The 16,692-nt window shown below is 33.5% G+C and overlaps 4 protein-coding genes across 6 annotated transcripts; 2 read left to right on the plus strand and 2 right to left on the minus strand.

Moving 5' to 3' along the window:
* The first annotated feature begins 862 nt into the window (after positions 1-862).
* LOC108724339 (uncharacterized) lies at positions 863-3,568 on the plus strand. The gene is made up of 3 exons (XM_018450677.1): positions 863-1,008; positions 3,093-3,363; positions 3,437-3,568. Exons 1-3 carry the CDS (start codon positions 890-892, stop codon positions 3,566-3,568), a joined length of 522 nt encoding a protein of 173 aa, XP_018306179.1. The 5' UTR covers positions 863-889.
* A 178-nt stretch (positions 3,569-3,746) lies between these two features.
* On the minus strand, positions 3,747-8,974 carry LOC108724355 (transmembrane and coiled-coil domain-containing protein 5A). 3 transcript variants are annotated; one of them, XM_018450696.1, is made up of 3 exons: positions 4,971-5,327; positions 4,203-4,406; positions 3,747-4,119 (listed from the first exon to the last, which is right to left on the minus strand). In XM_018450696.1, the coding sequence occupies exons 1-3, from the start codon at positions 5,138-5,140 to the stop codon at positions 3,852-3,854; spliced, it is 642 nt and encodes a 213-aa protein (XP_018306198.1). In that variant the 5' UTR covers positions 5,141-5,327; the 3' UTR covers positions 3,747-3,851. The 3 variants fall into 3 exon arrangements, with proteins under 3 accessions (XP_018306198.1, XP_018306201.1, XP_018306199.1); XM_018450699.1 differs by lacking the exon at positions 4,971-5,327 and adding an exon at positions 6,564-6,593 and having other exon boundaries at positions 3,748-4,119; XM_018450697.1 differs by lacking the exon at positions 4,971-5,327 and adding an exon at positions 8,646-8,974 and having other exon boundaries at positions 3,749-4,119.
* Positions 8,975-9,712: 738 nt separating this feature from the next.
* Positions 9,713-10,295, minus strand: mRpL14 (mitochondrial ribosomal protein L14). Its single transcript, XM_018450693.1, has 2 exons — positions 10,106-10,295; positions 9,713-10,021 (listed from the first exon to the last, which is right to left on the minus strand). The coding sequence occupies exons 1-2, from the start codon at positions 10,293-10,295 to the stop codon at positions 9,768-9,770; spliced, it is 444 nt and encodes a 147-aa protein (XP_018306195.1). The 3' UTR covers positions 9,713-9,767.
* A 173-nt stretch (positions 10,296-10,468) lies between these two features.
* Positions 10,469-11,516, plus strand: mRpS28 (mitochondrial ribosomal protein S28). The gene is made up of 3 exons (XM_018450692.1): positions 10,469-10,989; positions 11,080-11,201; positions 11,321-11,516. Exons 1-3 carry the CDS (start codon positions 10,669-10,671, stop codon positions 11,514-11,516), a joined length of 639 nt encoding a protein of 212 aa, XP_018306194.1. The 5' UTR covers positions 10,469-10,668.
* Positions 11,517-16,692: the final 5,176 nt, after the last annotated feature.

A 16,692-nucleotide genomic window follows, 5' to 3' on the forward strand; every position in this document is an offset into this window, starting at 1 on the left:
CGACCAATCGCGAGGCGGCGCTGTTTTACGCGGGAAAACGCTCGGGACGCCGGCCGCCATGTTGCGAGGCCGCATTTAAATCTGGCGCCGTTTTCGGCAGTATGCTAATCGCGAAATAGTTCGACCGGGAAATCAATCGTGTGACATTTTCCCCACCACAGAAATATAAAAAGTAAACATTTTTATATGATATTTGAAATATTTTTATTTGAAAAACTGTATTTGCAAGACAATTGTATTTTGAATTTTAAATACTAAGGTTAACGATCAATTTTATTATTTGAATTACAATTAAAATGCAAAAAAACTTTCAATCTTTTGATTTTAAATACAAAATACGTAATACTTTTATATGCTCTGTTGAAATACAAAATACACTTGTATTGCAAATACTGTGTTTTAAATTTAAGTATTTCAAATATACAATATGCCTAGCTCCAATCAGCACACAATATTAAAAATCATTTTTTAAACATTTAATATTTTTATATTAAATAAATATTTAAAAAATATTTTTTAAATATTTTTTAAATATTTTTTGTGTGCTGATTGGAGCCCTGTGTGTATGTATGCACACGTACATACACTGAAAAGAAAGTTTTCTAAATCTAAGTAATTCATTTCTTGAATGATTCCAAGTAAATGGTTCCAAGTATTTCTTGCTAAAGAAACGTTTACTTGGAATTATTCAAGAAACAAACGCTTATATTTAGAGAATTTTTTTTCAGTGTTTGCATACAAAAATTTTTATTAATAAAATTGATTTAGAATATCAGAAATGGTTGAAAAATAACAAATTATCGAAGACAGCACAATTAATTGATCCAGTTAATGTATAAAACGATTATATTTGCATGGTGATTACCTGGTGATACGAAAGACGATTTCAATGGACTCTTCCAAGCCTACTGAGAGATCGCCGATATCGCAGCGATTGTTGTCGGGAGGTGTCCAACGATCTCGACGAATGACCGACATTTCACGAAACCCTCACGGAAACCTTATTAGGTACGTTTTTGTTAACTAAAGTTCTTGCACGGTTCATCCTTCTTCCTTTTATCTCCATGTTGAAGAGAAAAAGAAAAAAGAAGAACCATGTAAGAAGTTCAACTGAAAAGAACAGGCTTCTTGTTTTCGCGCGAAACGTTTCCTTCCAAATGGCAAACAATCGCGAGAAATGGCGAGAAATACAGAGCAATCGCAATTCGCCGCGATGCGTTCTGGATTAGAGTTCGAGAATTCAACGCGATAATTATTTAAGGCGTGGATCGAAGCAAAGGCAAAAACATTTACACGCAATTTATAGAATATATATATATATATATAGAATTTTTAAATACATTATTTATATATAAAAAACCAGGGCTAATGAGAGTAAAACCAATGTAAAAACTTTTACTTCTTTAATCCAGGAAAAAATAACATCGTTCTTCGCACACCCTTAACTGCACTGTACTCTCATTAGTCCTTGTTCTTCCTTATATTTTTAACGTGAGAGTCTGTACCAAATGCAATTAGAAAAAGATACAATTATTTATAATATCAATATATCAGAAACAATCGAAATGATGAGCTCCAATCGATGCCTGACATAATTTTTAACGTCGAAAACAATGTCAAAACATCAAAAACTTCTAGAAATTAATTTTATACCTTGAAATATATATATAAGGTGAAAAGTGAACGAACTTACAATATTTATAATTTCATTGATCAACACCCAATAAATTTGTTCACTTTTGTAATTTTCATCTCGTTTCAAAATACAAACTCGACCCCCAGGTAATTGCATGCCTCTCCAGTGTCTCTCCTGTTACCACCTATTTAACACCGTTTAGCTCACTGCTTTCTACTTTAGCCGCAGTGTTTCTAGGAGGGCGTTAGTTCACGGTGAAATTGCGAGCTACACAATCTTCCGCAAGACCGACCTTTTCATTAAGAACGCCTATCATCATATTACCGGATAACATTGAATCCGTTGAACAATTATAATAATTAACGTCGAGATGGATAAGTTTATTCAAAATTTCGGGAAATTTGTTGATCGATACTCTGGTAATCGTTTTAGCAATCTACTTTTTCATATAAAATAAAATGCTTTGGCGCTATAAATTGAATGAAATTTGAAAAAACGATAAAGCTTTATCACTCTGTCCACTTAACTATTTTTTTAGTTACTTTCACTTTTTGTGAAAAATTTTAAAGTTTAATGTAAATGCTTAATGCTGTTTCTTCACCAATATCGATTAACTTTAATCTTGGTTCATCTTACCTTCATCTTTTCCTAGAAATAAAAGATAATAGGCCTGTTCTTTGTGGTTGACTTTTGCATCAGTTCATCTTTTTCTTCCTCTTTTTTCCTCCTGGAGAGAAAAGGAAGAAAGCTGAACTAGTGCAAAAGTTCAGCCAAAAAGAACAGGCCTTATGATTCTCCTAAGATCTTAATTCTAATTCTTAGAACTAAAAAAAAAGTGAAGAATAAAAGTGAACTGATTGTGAGATTAGAGTTACAGCGAGTTCGGTCATTTGCATTTTACTAAAATTAATGCATATTAAAAGCTGCTGTATGAAATTATAGCAAAGACATAAATATAAAAGTGTATAAAGACTTTGAATAATTAAATGCCTAATAATATTGTCACATAATAATAATAATTAAAATATAAGAGTCCTTTAAAATCGATAATAAAAAATAAAAGGGCATAAGAGTCAGACGCAAAAATTTGTAAAATCGTTAAGAACTATTTAATACATAATTAGATTCACGTGTTTACATTACATTAACGTCTGATCTGAAAATTAATCTAATTATGTATTATAAATAATTTTTTACGGTTTCTAAAAAAATTAGTGCATATTAAAAACTGCTACATGAAATGATAGCAATTAGATATAAATATAAAAGCGTATTTTAAATAATTAAAAGAGATATGGGGTTTACATGCAGTATCTAGTGAAATCGAAGTAATAAATGACAACAATCTCAAGAATGAATTCCGTCAGATTGAGAGAGAAATCGATTGTTGTAAGCCAATATTGCAAAACTACTGCAACGAGTACGAAAATATAGAAACGGAAATTTGCAACATCAGGCAATTGCAACGAAAAGCGCGGTTCGTATTGGATAACGTGCGATTGGAGGAGGAGGATCTTTGCGAGCGTTTCAAGAACATGCATCTCAACTACGAGGCGTGCATAAAAATATCGAGCTACGAAGATCCGAACGAGACGATTCGTATAAAGATAAACGAACTGACGACGCAGAAAAAGAACCTGTTGGAAGAACTGATACAATTGAGAAAAAAAGCAGATGACAATACAAAGAAGCTCGCCTGTGTAAAGGCCATGATCGCAGAACAAGAAGTAATTATTTCAATACTTGCCCATTTAAAATGTACTTGCAATTATTACAAAAAAAACTTTCGTTGTTTTGTAGGAAAAGAACGCGATAGAGATTCAAAAATTAAAGGAGATTTCCAAGAACGCCGTATCCATTTCGCCAGATATAAAGAAACAGATAGACATTGTTTTGAAAAATCAGGAAATAAATGAAAGCGATGGCTATTAATAATACGGCTATTAATAATAAGTTATTAATAATAAAATTTTTCTATAGAAATTATTTGTACATTAAATACAAAAATATTTAAAATATTATAAACGTGTATTATTTAATACACATAAATTTTATATATATTATATATATAATTAATATATATCTAATTAATAAATAATTTTTCGCTACTGTTTTATTTAATAGAAATATTTTTTTCATAAAACCTATTTTATATTTAATAAAAATACATTATATACACGTTATATACAGCGAGCTTTCAAGATCCATCGCAGAGCTATTCGTTTTCGATCGTTTTAAGACAAGTCGCCAGCTGTTCACACGTTTTTTCTAATCGTTGCACTACGTCTGGCGCGCAATTCAGAATTCTCATCACGTTGTCGTTCGTAGCACGTATTCTCGATCTACTCTCCGCGATTGTCCTCATTAAGGTTTCGTTCTCCCTTTCCATCTCGTTCACCTGTTCCTCCAATTCCTCGGTCGCCTCTTTGATCTTGTGCGCGTCCAACGATCTCAAATGCGAGGTTACATCTCCCGGTGGACGCCTGCAGTCAGACGATGACTCTCAAATAAGAGATTACATTGAGCTGCAATCACGAAACGATTTTCTAACGAATTTATCACCTACCACGCATGTTCGTTAGCGGACGTGTTTTCCTCGGACAATTTGGCTATTTTAGTGAAGTTTTCCTGCAAACTGCCTTCCTTTAATATATCCTCAAGATCATTGTTCATGCTGCTGTACAGCTCCTTTATCATAGCCTTGTGCAGCTTCCGGGCAATGTTGGGATTCGACTTGAGAATCGTGAGTGTCTCGAGAAACTCATTCTCACTGGAACAAAAAATATAACAAAACGATTTATTATTAATCCTTTTATTAACTCTAATATTAATCTTTAATTAATCCTTTTATTAGTCGACCCTTCAACCCTATTAATTTATTAACCCTTCGACTGCGATCATATTTTTACTCCCTGCAATATGGATATTTTTTTGTTCAGTTTTAATTGTTTTATAATTTTAGGCTTACAAAAAATGTGAAAAAATGTAGAATAATTTTTCAACATCTATACTACATTATCAAATAATTTTTAACTCAAACATCAAAACATTTATTTGATAAAAATTTAGCAAAAATAAGACAAAATGAAAATTCATTGAAAAAAGTGTAACTTAGCAATAAAGAAACCGGATTTTGTCTTTCTCTTTATTTCAGAAAAGTTGAAAGTGAAATTTTGTTTGTACCAAAAAAAACAGACTACAAATAGAAAGTGCAAATGAATATTGCGTCTCTGTATCAAATTAGTAGCTCGTAAACGTATAATAGTTATCATGTTTCGAAATAAACACGACCTTATCTAAGATTAACGACATCCGGAAATATAATACTACGCACTGCTGCGTGGCAATTCGACTTATTCGCTGCATCTTGTTTCGTAGAAAAGACGCCTTATCGACCTGGACGATGTACGCGTGGCTTACACTTGCGATATATGTGTGAGAAAGACACGTGCTTTTACTTCGACGACTTTCCAACGCACGACCGGATGCGCGTTCCCTGTACATGATGCATAGTTAGTACAGCCGGTCACAGAAAGGTTGCAACACTTTTTTTTTATGGACTTCAGAACTCAGCCTCGCAACCGTAGAGCGGTTGAACGCAAAGTTAGATCCATAAGATAAGAACCAATCACCCAAGCAGGAAAACAAGTCATTGATATCAAGATTATATCAAATAATGACTCTAAAATGATCATTAAAAGTCATTTTTCAATCATTTCCGATTCATTTTAATGTCATTTTGACGTTATCGTAACTTGTTCTGCTTGGGCACTCGACGAGCAAACTGCATTCCAAAACCCAAGAAAGAAAAGTGTTGCAACTTTTCTGTGACCGACTGTACATGACGACATGATCGCCGGGGATCGAATTTTTTTTTCTTTGTCCCAACATCAGACAAAGAACAGCGGCATCTTCAATTACAAGGGATGGAATTTTAAACAGTTCAACTTTTTGCCGTGTTATAATAAGCATACAATGGTATGATCCAATCTCCTTACTCAGCTTCCGAGACATTTTAAAAATACGCCAGAGGATTATTACGTTTATTTCGAAACTCGCGTAACATTCCATGTACCATGCTATCTACATAAAACGTCACGCTACATTGGACTTACCCAGGATCTTCGTACTGTATAGTAAGTGAGAGCGGCTACGTTGTTTCTCGCGTACTCAATCAGGCCGGGACTGGTGCAATTTGAAATCAATGCTACATATTTGCAATAGTCCAGACCTAACTAAGCACGCTTCCGTTTCCGATAATCCAGAAACACTGTTAAATCCATAATGTTAAATTATGCCTAATTCGAGTTATTTTTAATAACTTTAATCATTTACATTACTGTAGGTCTCTATTCCTATTCAATGTGTCATTAATTTAACTAAAACAATTTAACTCAAAAAATATATTAAGGATGTTCTCGCGTTTGATGAAATATAAGACAAATCTATAATATACAGTAATAAAAAAGTTAATAATATCAAATTCTAGAAAAAATTTCATTGACTTTTACCGTACCATTTTGAAGATATTTAATTCTAAATTTATAGAATTATTTTACATTACAAGTTGAAGATATAACCTTATTCCTCTTTTAAATTGAGACATTTGCTATTGTTAGTAATCGTTTTACATATTATTATGAATAGTTTATTCATAATAATAGACAGTTTGTCTATTGACTAGGAAATAGCACAAGAACCTCCTTAAATTTGACTCCAATTTAATTTATTATTTACTAACAAATAATATTTACGTTGTTTATCTTGAAACTAAACAATTCAACCAGAAATGGAATGACTTATATTTTAACATTTTTAACACACATGAAGTTAAAAATAACAAAATATTATTTAATTCAAGATTAGGTTAATAGTATTATTCCTTAGATATCTAACGGTGAGAATTCATTCGTTCATTCAAACTTACTGACGCACTCGCATTGTCCTTTAAATCACGCACACAGAATCGAATCAATAACCGATATAGAATATTAAATTTCATAGATATCACAAAGTAAAATTAATAATTAATATCACTTTTAACGCTCTCGTGTAACTTTTTTACACACAATTAAATATAGAAACCACCCAGATCACACAAATTAAAACGAACTATATTCGAGTATTTATTCAAATCTATAAGTTTCACGGTGAAACTTATAGATTTGAATAAAATATTAACACATTGTACACCTAATATAGCTCGTTTTAATTTGTGAGTGGTTTCTATATTAAATTTCGTATACAAGAAATCTTTTCCAACAATTCTGTAGCATGTAAGCGTCGAAACTTTTAGAAATAACGACTGTATATCTCGCAGACGAATATACGACCTGCGGCACTCGAGTAATGAAAGAATCAACTGGCTCTGCTACGGGGAGAGAGTACGGAGCACGCAGCACGCACTCGTGCGTGCATGCACGATTCCCGCGACACGTAACGCACGAATGACCGTCGCCCCCGCGTCGGTCACCGTGGCAGGAGGCCTTTGTTTCCCCGAACGCTTCGTGGAATTCCTCGAAGGTCAACTAGTGGAGCCGTGCGAAGGAGAAGCCTTCCTGGAAGCGTTGCCGAAAGGGTTTCAGCCGTTTCATCGAGAACTCCGACGACGATCGCGACTCGAATTCGAACGTGAACATATATACGGCCACGTGAACGGCCATGGCGGAGTTGGGAATTAACATGCGAACCGCGGAGGCCAATGACATCGAGTAACACCGAGTGGCGTTTAGGTCATTGACGATGCCGATCCCTTCCACGCGTACGTACACATCATCTTGATCTTTCCATCTTGACTCTCTCTCTGCCTCGTTACATCAATAAATCACGAATCGTCTTCTCGTAAACAACGGACTGCTAGACTAGAGACGTAGAAGACGGTGGTCTTACACGATGGTTTTTGTATTTATTTATCTAAAACATAATTTTGGATTTTAAATAGTACCGATATATTGTATATAAAAATGATTTTTACATCTCTCAGTACGCTTTTAATTATACAGGTGATCCGTTCTTTATAGCTGATCTTGCATTTTTCTTTTTCTTTTCTCCAACGTGGAAAGAAAAAGAAGATGAACCATGCAAGTTGAATGAAGAAAAATGGACCTAGAATAGATATTCTTAAAATGAACACCTAAAATTAAAAAATTTCTCTCATGTATACACTGATTCGAATATCATGCATAGAGAAATTTTATAGAACAAGAGATTCGAGGGATATTATTTCTACATTTTTTGAATTTACACTGAAATAAGATTAAAATTACAGAATCTGAGGTTATTTCTTAATTAACATGCTTGCATTTTTTCGCTAAAAGAAAAGAGAATATTAGAAGCAATTTAAAATCCGAAAAACTGTAAACAGAGACGTTCGGATCCAAGAGATTCTCTTCTCGACCACGTGTCACGTGACGCACTTGACACACTTTCGATAGCGGTACTGTTATTACGTGGGCGTATATGAATTGCAATTTTTGTGCATAGCCAGCCATTGAAATTAAAAAGGCGTATAATAAAGACGGGGTCTTTTCCCAGCCGAATAAAAAAAGAGGCCGATATAACGATCGAGAGCAAAAAAGATCTCATAATATAAAGAAGTCTTACATCTTTTTCTGCTCATTTTCTACCAACGCAGTTTAATTTTAATCTCGGCTCAACTAATTTTTCATCTTTCTTTAGTTCTAAGAATTTGTAGAAAGATGAAGATTTATAGATCGAATGAGATTAAGATTAATTGTTCTATAAATTTATAGAAAGATGAGGATTAAGTTGAACAATAAAATTAAAGTCAATTTGATAGAAACGGACATTAGAGAAACAAAAAGCTTCTAGCGAGATTACCAGAAGTGGCGAGAACCAGACGTAGCTTCTCCTTACTCCAGCTTATCGGCTTCTAGCGGGAAGAAAGAAACGCGGGAATGGCAACAGTGAGAGGTTAAGTTAAGCGCGCGAAGTTGCGCGCGAAACCGAGAGAAAAGGCGCGCGACCGATTGGGGCCAACGTCACTCACCTAACAGACTCGGCTATGTTTTTCAGGTTGTTGGAGACGGCGATTCGGAACAGCCGCGCGTTGTTTGGACAGTCTGCTTCCTCGTCCTCCGTCATTTCCCGGCGATTCCTCTTCTTCGCGGGAAAGACTAGCTACGGCACGCGGCGTCAACGATGATCAACGACACCTCATAATAACAGTTAACAGTTCTCGCAATTCTCGCATTCCTCGCCCACCCAAACCGTCGCTAACGTCCTCGCGTCTCGACAAGATTTGAATTACTCGGTAACTGCGTCGACGCGTCGAAGTTTAAGAGCCTGGTTGGTAATTGAAGAACTGACTTTATCAACTGTGACTAAATAAGATAAAATTCTTATTATTTATCTTCAGAATAACCAAAACAGTTTCCATTTATTATAATAATTATAAGACATTGCGAAGGAAGTATAAAATATCTCGTAAACTATTGGTTTTTTGATACCTCTACCTTAATACTTTTATATGCAGAATAATTAGAGGAATCATATTGTGTAAAAAAAATCAGAGAATTACATTTAAAAAAACGAAATTGACCTTGGAATCTCTGAAACGCCTCCACCTGGACAAAAATTATTATCATCTGGAGAAAAATTTTTGATATTTCAATTTATGTTCTATTCTTATATAGAATCATATTGAAAACAAGTGCTATCGGATACTGAAGAATTATTTGCATTACTAATTTGATATCGGAATTCGATGAAGACAAATTTAATAATAAATTCTATTTAACAGCGAAGAAATTAAAGTTATGCAATTTGTTAAAATTTTAATGACAATATCATAAATCTTAACGTAGGCATAATATAACTTCAACAATTAATTTAAATAATCGCTTAAGTACAAAGTGGTAAACACCCCGTAACTGATAACTGAACTGAAGTTACTTGCAAGCTCTATTAATATACAATAAAATACAGAGATACATGAGTGATATGCTTCCATATTGCAAGTTTTGTAGAAAATACCAAATAATTACAATATTTATATATAATTATAAAGAGTCTAATTATTTATTTCCTATTACTTTTTTTTTGAAATTACAATATTAATATTTTCTTGAAATATTTGATATATGTTACAATAGTAAACAAGACAGATACACTACACAAATCTTGATGCTATCGCTATTAGTTTAGTATAATCTGCTCCTTTGCTGTGAGTTTTTTCTTTCATTTTCGTTCGGAGTATGTGTGGAATGGGCACCTGTATTCTTGTACCTAGAGGTGTGCCATTGTCATCTATGAGTACCAGATTGTTGGTATCAAACTTGGGAACTTTAGGAGCCTGTTGCTGTTTCAATCCAACCAGAATACCCTTTTTCTTTTCGCCCCTTATAGCAACTAAAATTCTATCACCTGGATAATTCGTACAGCAATGTTTAGATAAATTTGATTCTATAAAATAATAATAGTTTTTATATCTTTCATTTATTGTCTCACCGATGTATCCCACCCCAATCTTGTTGTAAACGTGTATGCAACGTGGTGGTCTACCCTCCATCATAGCTTTCTTTCCTATCTCACTATTATCCACTACTCTCAATCGACTCAATTTAATTATCTGACTTGCAGGGGTTGAAGTAGAAATGTTTCTGCTTGCAACATTTAACATCGCAAAAGGTGACAACATTATCTCCCTTTAGGATAATCTAAAACATCAAATAATATAAAATTACATAAAGTATTTAATATTATAATAACATTACTGGCAACCTAACCTCCCTCCTAGCAGAAAGATAAACGACATTAGAAACGATAAATTAAACGAATTCTTCTTTCTCAGATATTTTTTATGATATTTACCGTAGAATATGAGTTTTCTCGTTGACAATTCTAATTCTAAAATCAATTTGGAGTTTTTAATCGCAATAACTTCTCCGAGAGATAACAGAAAGCACAACTTTTACATAACCTCAGCTTTGCTTAGAATATTAAACCTAACCTAAAATCATTGACGGTGAGCAAGTGTGACGATACGGAAAACGTGACTTTTTGTTGTCATCATGAACAAAATATGTCGTCTCGAGAGAACGTTAATGCATTTACGATCTCTCGGCGTTCTGAGAGCGAGTTCCTCGTCCACGAGATGTTTCAGCACGAGTAAAGATTCAGAGGAACAAAGCAAGGATTCGCCTTCGTCCGTGGAGCCCAACATCGAGGAGCCTGCAATACAAGTAAAAGAGAATGCAGAAGCAATTCAGGAATCTGAAGCGAAATTGAGCGGTTTTGCACGAAGTTTCGAAAAGTTCTCGCACATCGACGATAAAAAACCAGAAACGCCACAGACATTTGTTTCCTTAATTCGCAACTCCAAATTTGTCGATGTAAATCTCTCCTTTTCATAATGCATACAATTGTTTGACTGCTCTTTAAATACATACTTTAATATTAAATACATAATTTTGTTTTCTCAGTTGGGTGATCCCGAAGGAAAAGTCGTAATTGGTGAGATATATCATGTGGTTGGTGATGATCTGTATATTGATTTTGGATGGAAATTTCACTGCGTTTGTCGGAGACCAGTCAAGAATGAACAGTACGTATAAATCTATTTTTTTTCCAAAACATCTTATTAATTGTTTAATGATATTTGCTTTATATCAAATATACTGATGAATACTATCTTAAATATTATTATTTTGTTCTTTATTTTAGATACTATGTGAGAGGATCTAAGGTTCGATTAAGGATAAAGGATTTGGAACTTTCCTCCAAGTTCTTAGGTGCTGAAACAGATATAACTCTTCTGGAAGCTGATTGCACTTTAATTGGCTTAATATCGTCACCTATGCAAATATCAGAACAAAGAATGCAGACAACCAGAAGGCCGAAAAAACGAAATATTTTATAAATATTATTAACGTTAATTTTGTAATATCTATGTTAAATAAACTGTAGAATTTGTACGATATGTATGTAAATAGCGTGTTTCCAACAAAACAGTTTTGTGCAAAGTAATACAGGGTATATGTATGTCACATCGTTCACAATCTAAGTTTCTAATTTTTTAGAAATAATTTTCATTTTAGAGTTGCTTGCAGAAAAAGAACGAAATTAGAAACAAAAAAGAAAGAATATATTTTAAAAGAGCATTTGAGGAACATTTATTTTAAAAGAACTTAATTTTGTTCTTTTTAATTATTACATCGATCAGTTATTACATGAAAACTACATTTCAAAATTAATTATTGTAAAATAATAATTTCTTGATAATTAATATTGCAAAATTTTAATGATTCCAACATTCAAAGACTTGTTTTCTGGAATTTGTCTTTGGGTAATTGTGTCAAATGAGCGATATATGAATCGAGCATATGTACTAGGTAGTTGCTAGTGTACTTTTCTTTATTTTTTTATTTTCAATTTTCAAAGTACTAAGTATACCACAGTTGATATCATTAGCTCGAATTAAGTCTCACGTAGGAACACTAGATGCCCCTCATGGTGAACGTTGCAGTTCACTTCATCTACATTTCATCAAGCCAAGGAGCAGCCTGATACCCCAGAGTATCATCATGAAACTTTTTTCCTAAGATAAAAAGTGAAAAGTGAAAAATTTCTCCATTAACTTCAATGGTAAAAATTTTTACTTTTCACTTTTCATCCTGTAGAGATAAAGATTATGATTGATACCCTGATACCACCTGATATGCAACGTTTACGAAACGTTGGCATTTTAAGGGCGGTATTGATAGTCAGATCTTATATTCAAGACCGTCTTAAATACAATCTTAAGAAGTCACGAACCAATCAAAAGGCCGTATTAGCATCTTAAAACATTACTTAAGACAGTCTTGAAATAGAAGAACGGACTATGAATACCGCTCTAAAAGAATGGATTTAGACACGGAAATAACCCGCAAAACGCATAATTTCTGTAAAAAAAGAGCTCGCGGAAGTCTCAAGTATCAATGTTTTTTATGCTTCTTTGAAAATTCAAGCTGAGATACATTGAAGCGTCAGTTTAATCGCTTATATCATCTTTTCGAATGTTACTCGTTAGATGTTTTTATTAGCAATGCCTTTTCATTTCTGCGAGAAAGCAGCCGCGTGCATTTACAATGCAAGACAATTAGATTAGTTCATAACTAACACGATTATATCACTATCTTCTCAGCTTGTATTGCTTGTATTTCTGCTTAGTGCCAATTTTCCGGATCAACCTGTAGCGATTGCGGAACCGGTTTGCGATGAATGAAGTCTGCTTCATCGCAAGTTATTTGCTAATGATTATGGCGAAAGTATTGACGAAGATATCGAAAGTGCGGCACGAATAGTTAATTAATCCTCGTTGCGATTACAGCACGCATGTCAATACAATATGTATATAATCACTCTATGAAAAGGTGCGTTAGATCAATCGACTAATTCCAACAAGTGTTATCGTACACGCTTGTCGCATATGCTTAAAAGGTCATTTTTAATTAACGCTTGTCTTTGATAGAGTCAAAGATATTTTTATAATTTCGCTATTATTTTTAAGAGATGGATTCGTCAATTTGTCTTTCTTACAAAAATTTAATTAATTTTATTGGAAGGTTATAGTAATTAATTACTTATTTTGAGTATTAGATAGATATTCTGTTGTTCGGTGCTTTCATAAATATTCAAAATAATCACTACCTTCTATTAATTATTTTCTGTAATCTATAAAATAATAAGATTAGTTATTAACGAAGTATGTCTTCCTAAATAACAATGCTTTAAATACTCAAAACAAGCCATTAATTTTTTTTTTAATAGTGAAAGAGCAATTTTGCTGAAAAATCTAAAGTTTTGGCTAGATACAGATCTGAAAATAATTTTGTTGGACCATCAAAATAATTTTGCAGGAATTGTTAAGCATGATGAGCAATGCTGCAAAATGTTTTGATATTTTAGCAACCAATTTTGTCCTACCTAATTGTTTTGATGGTCCAAAATCACTTTCAGATTTGTATCTAGCTAAAATTTTCTGGTTTTTCAACAACAAAATTACTCCTTTAATGTATTAAATTGGATTTCTGTAAGGATTTGATTTAGACATTGTGACTACACCCAAGTAGCGCTTGCAAAGCAGCTTGCAATTATATGCGCTTTTTATTATTTGGCGCTTTGTTAACGCTTTGTAAGCACTGTATGCTACTTGGGTGTAGCCAGGGCTGGGCATGTACTTATTTGAAACATTTTTATTTGAAGAACAGTATTTGTAAGACAATTGTATTTTGTATTATGCATTTCAACGGCGCACATGCAAATATTTTGTATTTTGTGTTTCATTACAGCATATAAAAATAATTTTGTATTTTAGTATTAATAACGAAAGATTACAAAATACTAAGATTGATAATTAATGTTAATATTTGAATTACAAAGTATAAAAAAACTTACAATTTTTCGATTTTAAATACAAAATACATAATACTTTTACGTTCTCCGCTGAAATACAAAATACAGAATATACTTGCAAAAACTGTGTTTTAAATAAAAGTATCTCAAATACATGCCCAACCCTGGGTGTACCACGCTCGTACGCTGAAGCAAATTTGTTCTTTCGCACTCATTCGCGCCTTTGCTCGATCTAGATTTGACTCTAGAGATGCGCGCATTTATGTTCTGTCACATAACATACATTATGGAGGTCCGCCACTGCGACGACGGCTGCACCCCTCGGAGTACACGCGTTTATATGAGCGCCTGATGCTTTCCAAAGGTCAACAATGACAGCAAAGAGGAGCTGCACCGCCTCGTAAAAGCAACGTTGCGACGTGCCTTGGTTACATTATGCAATCGACTTTTTACTCAGCAGCCTGAACTATATTTTCTTTTTGCTCGGCTAACCTCGCTCTCGCGGGAAGGCTCCAGCTACCGACAGCCAAGGCGTCCATTCACTTGCTTCACCAACGCGAGAGAGGAGCAACCGATCGGTTGGAGTAACCGAAAGAGATCGCGCGGCAAATAATCCGCGACAGAGGGATATCTCTTTCTCTCGTTTAAAGAGATTACATCTACTGGGCGAACAATAAATAATGCTTTCTTTCTCTTTCTCTGATTGATAGGCGATATATAACTCAGCACACAATATTTGTAAAATATTTACAAAATATTTATAAGATTTATCTTAAATATTTTGTAAATATTTTTGTGGTCTTAGATTGCACAGATCATAAACATTATTTTAAATATTATGTAATATTTATTGTAAATGTCATAGTAAATGCTGCGAAGATACTTAATGAGATATTAAAATCCAAATAAAAAATATTTATTAGAAATATTTATTTATACTTATCATAAATATTACACAAAAGATTTAGTCTACATTTTAATAACATTTTGAATAAAGCTTTATATAAAATATGTATGAAATATCTATATAACATTTTTACAAAATGAATATTAATGAATATTTATCATAAATATTCTGTGCTGTCTGGGAACGATCTCGCGGATCGAAATTCCGTGACATTTTCGAATTCCGATGCGGCGAACGACACCCGATATATATTGCATAAGCGTGAGCATTACAGAAATACGTAGTAAACCATGCTTTTTCTGCGATTTCGTCGAATACAATAAGTCGAATAAGTGATACTTTTAAATAATTTACGTATCTCGTACCAATAGCTCAGGTAGAACACAAAAGGCTATATATGTTTCAGAGTTCCACCCTTAGTGCCGGATATCACTCTATCCTTGTTGTTTACGGAACGTTAAATAAGGATGACACCCCGGGAGCACCCGAGTGGGAATCTGAACACGTCCTAAATCATATATATTATATAATAAAGTCATAATAATGATAACGTAGGACGTCATCATGATGTACAATGTACATCATTTGAGACTTAAAAATAAAATAAGTGACAAATAAGATCATCATGTCCTTATGATTATTACGACTTTTGTGTTTTACTTGGGAAATATCGGCATAAATATATTGCTAATAACACAATAAACATCAACTAACGATAACATTATTAATACATAGGCTTTCTACAATAAGCCATTACTTAAGCTTTAAATTTTAAGCCGTAAAAAATTAACTAATCATAGTCGATTATTCTCCTCATATTCACAACTGTGATCGGTCGATTTCTTACAGTTCATGACTTAAGCTTATTAGGTAATGGTTTATTGTAGAAAATCTAGCTCTAATAGAGCGTTATAATTTCACATTGAACAATATAAATATAATATAACATATGTTGTAACAGTTATAGTTCTTAAGTGTGAAATTCTAACACTGATGTTATGTTATTGTAGAATTAATTGGTGTTTACTATAAGAAATTGTACATTACTATGAGAGTAAGATGATATTCAATGCATAAAATGACTTCAACTCCAATTTTCAAGGTATTCAAGAATTTCCGGATAATATTCAAAACGATCGAATTCATTATACAATATTGAATTGTTTGAGTTTTCTCAATGCCCGATTATAGATAGATCTGCGATACCTTACACATCGATCATCGCGCAAGAAACATCCATCATGTACCGTAGAACGTACATATCGAGAAAGATGATCGTGGGAAGATGCTAGCCGGCAATAAAATAATGCCGGTATATTTTGCAGCAATCTTCGAGGAAGGATTATGAAAATGAGGCGCAACAAACGGGGGGGGGACAGTATTCGTTTAATGACGGCGGAAGGTATCGTTGCGACGAAAATTAATGGAAATTAACGGGGCATCCCAATTATGCGCCTCGTGAAAACGGCACGTTGAGTCTCTCGCGAGATGATGTAACGATGTCTTTCTCTCTCTCTCTCTCTCTCTCTCTCTCTCTCTCTTATGTTTTCCATTAATTTACAATGCGATCGAAGCGAACAAATTGGTAGATATGTTATTAATGGGTTAATATATCCTAAGCAGAATTGTAAAAGCTCGTAACTTGTTCTCGTAAAACTTATAAGAACTTATGACCGATACTGTATACCGTAATAAGATGTACGATCATTCGTAAATATCTACTTTATATTTCTCGTAAATCGTTCGGATAGCAAGAAGCTGTCTGTAAAGAGATTGCATAAAGTTATAAGCA

Source organism: Mycetomoellerius zeteki, unplaced genomic scaffold, assembly GCF_001594055.1.
Source record: "Mycetomoellerius zeteki isolate Tzet28-1 unplaced genomic scaffold, Tzet1.0 scaffold292, whole genome shotgun sequence".
Lineage (NCBI taxonomy): Eukaryota > Metazoa > Arthropoda > Insecta > Hymenoptera > Formicidae > Mycetomoellerius > Mycetomoellerius zeteki.

Bases quoted from the DNA above. Each gene is read 5' to 3' on its own strand.
- LOC108724355 (XM_018450696.1), bottom strand. From the start codon at position 5,140: ATGTACAGGGAACGCGCATCCGGTCGTGCGTTGGAAAGTCGTCGAAGT. The intron at 4,407-4,970 runs GTGCGTAGTATT...TTTTTGTTCCAG, and splicing joins AGTCGAATTGCCACGCAGCA to TGAGAATGAGTTTCTCGAGA. The intron at 4,120-4,202 runs GTAGGTGATAAA...GTCTGACTGCAG, and splicing joins TCCGCTAACGAACATGCGTG to GCGTCCACCGGGAGATGTAA.
- mRpL14 (XM_018450693.1), bottom strand. From the start codon at position 10,295: ATGTTGTCACCTTTTGCGATGTTAAATGTTGCAAGCAGAAACATTTCT. The intron at 10,022-10,105 runs GTGAGACAATAA...CGAATTATCCAG, and splicing joins GATTGGGGTGGGATACATCG to GTGATAGAATTTTAGTTGCT.
- LOC108724339 (XM_018450677.1), top strand. From the start codon at position 890: ATGGACTCTTCCAAGCCTACTGAGAGATCGCCGATATCGCAGCGATTG. The intron at 1,009-3,092 runs GTACGTTTTTGT...TTGCAACATCAG, and splicing joins CCTCACGGAAACCTTATTAG to GCAATTGCAACGAAAAGCGC. The intron at 3,364-3,436 runs GTAATTATTTCA...GTTGTTTTGTAG, and splicing joins CCATGATCGCAGAACAAGAA to GAAAAGAACGCGATAGAGAT.
- mRpS28 (XM_018450692.1), top strand. From the start codon at position 10,669: ATGAACAAAATATGTCGTCTCGAGAGAACGTTAATGCATTTACGATCT. The intron at 10,990-11,079 runs GTAAATCTCTCC...TTGTTTTCTCAG, and splicing joins GCAACTCCAAATTTGTCGAT to TTGGGTGATCCCGAAGGAAA. The intron at 11,202-11,320 runs GTACGTATAAAT...TCTTTATTTTAG, and splicing joins AGACCAGTCAAGAATGAACA to ATACTATGTGAGAGGATCTA.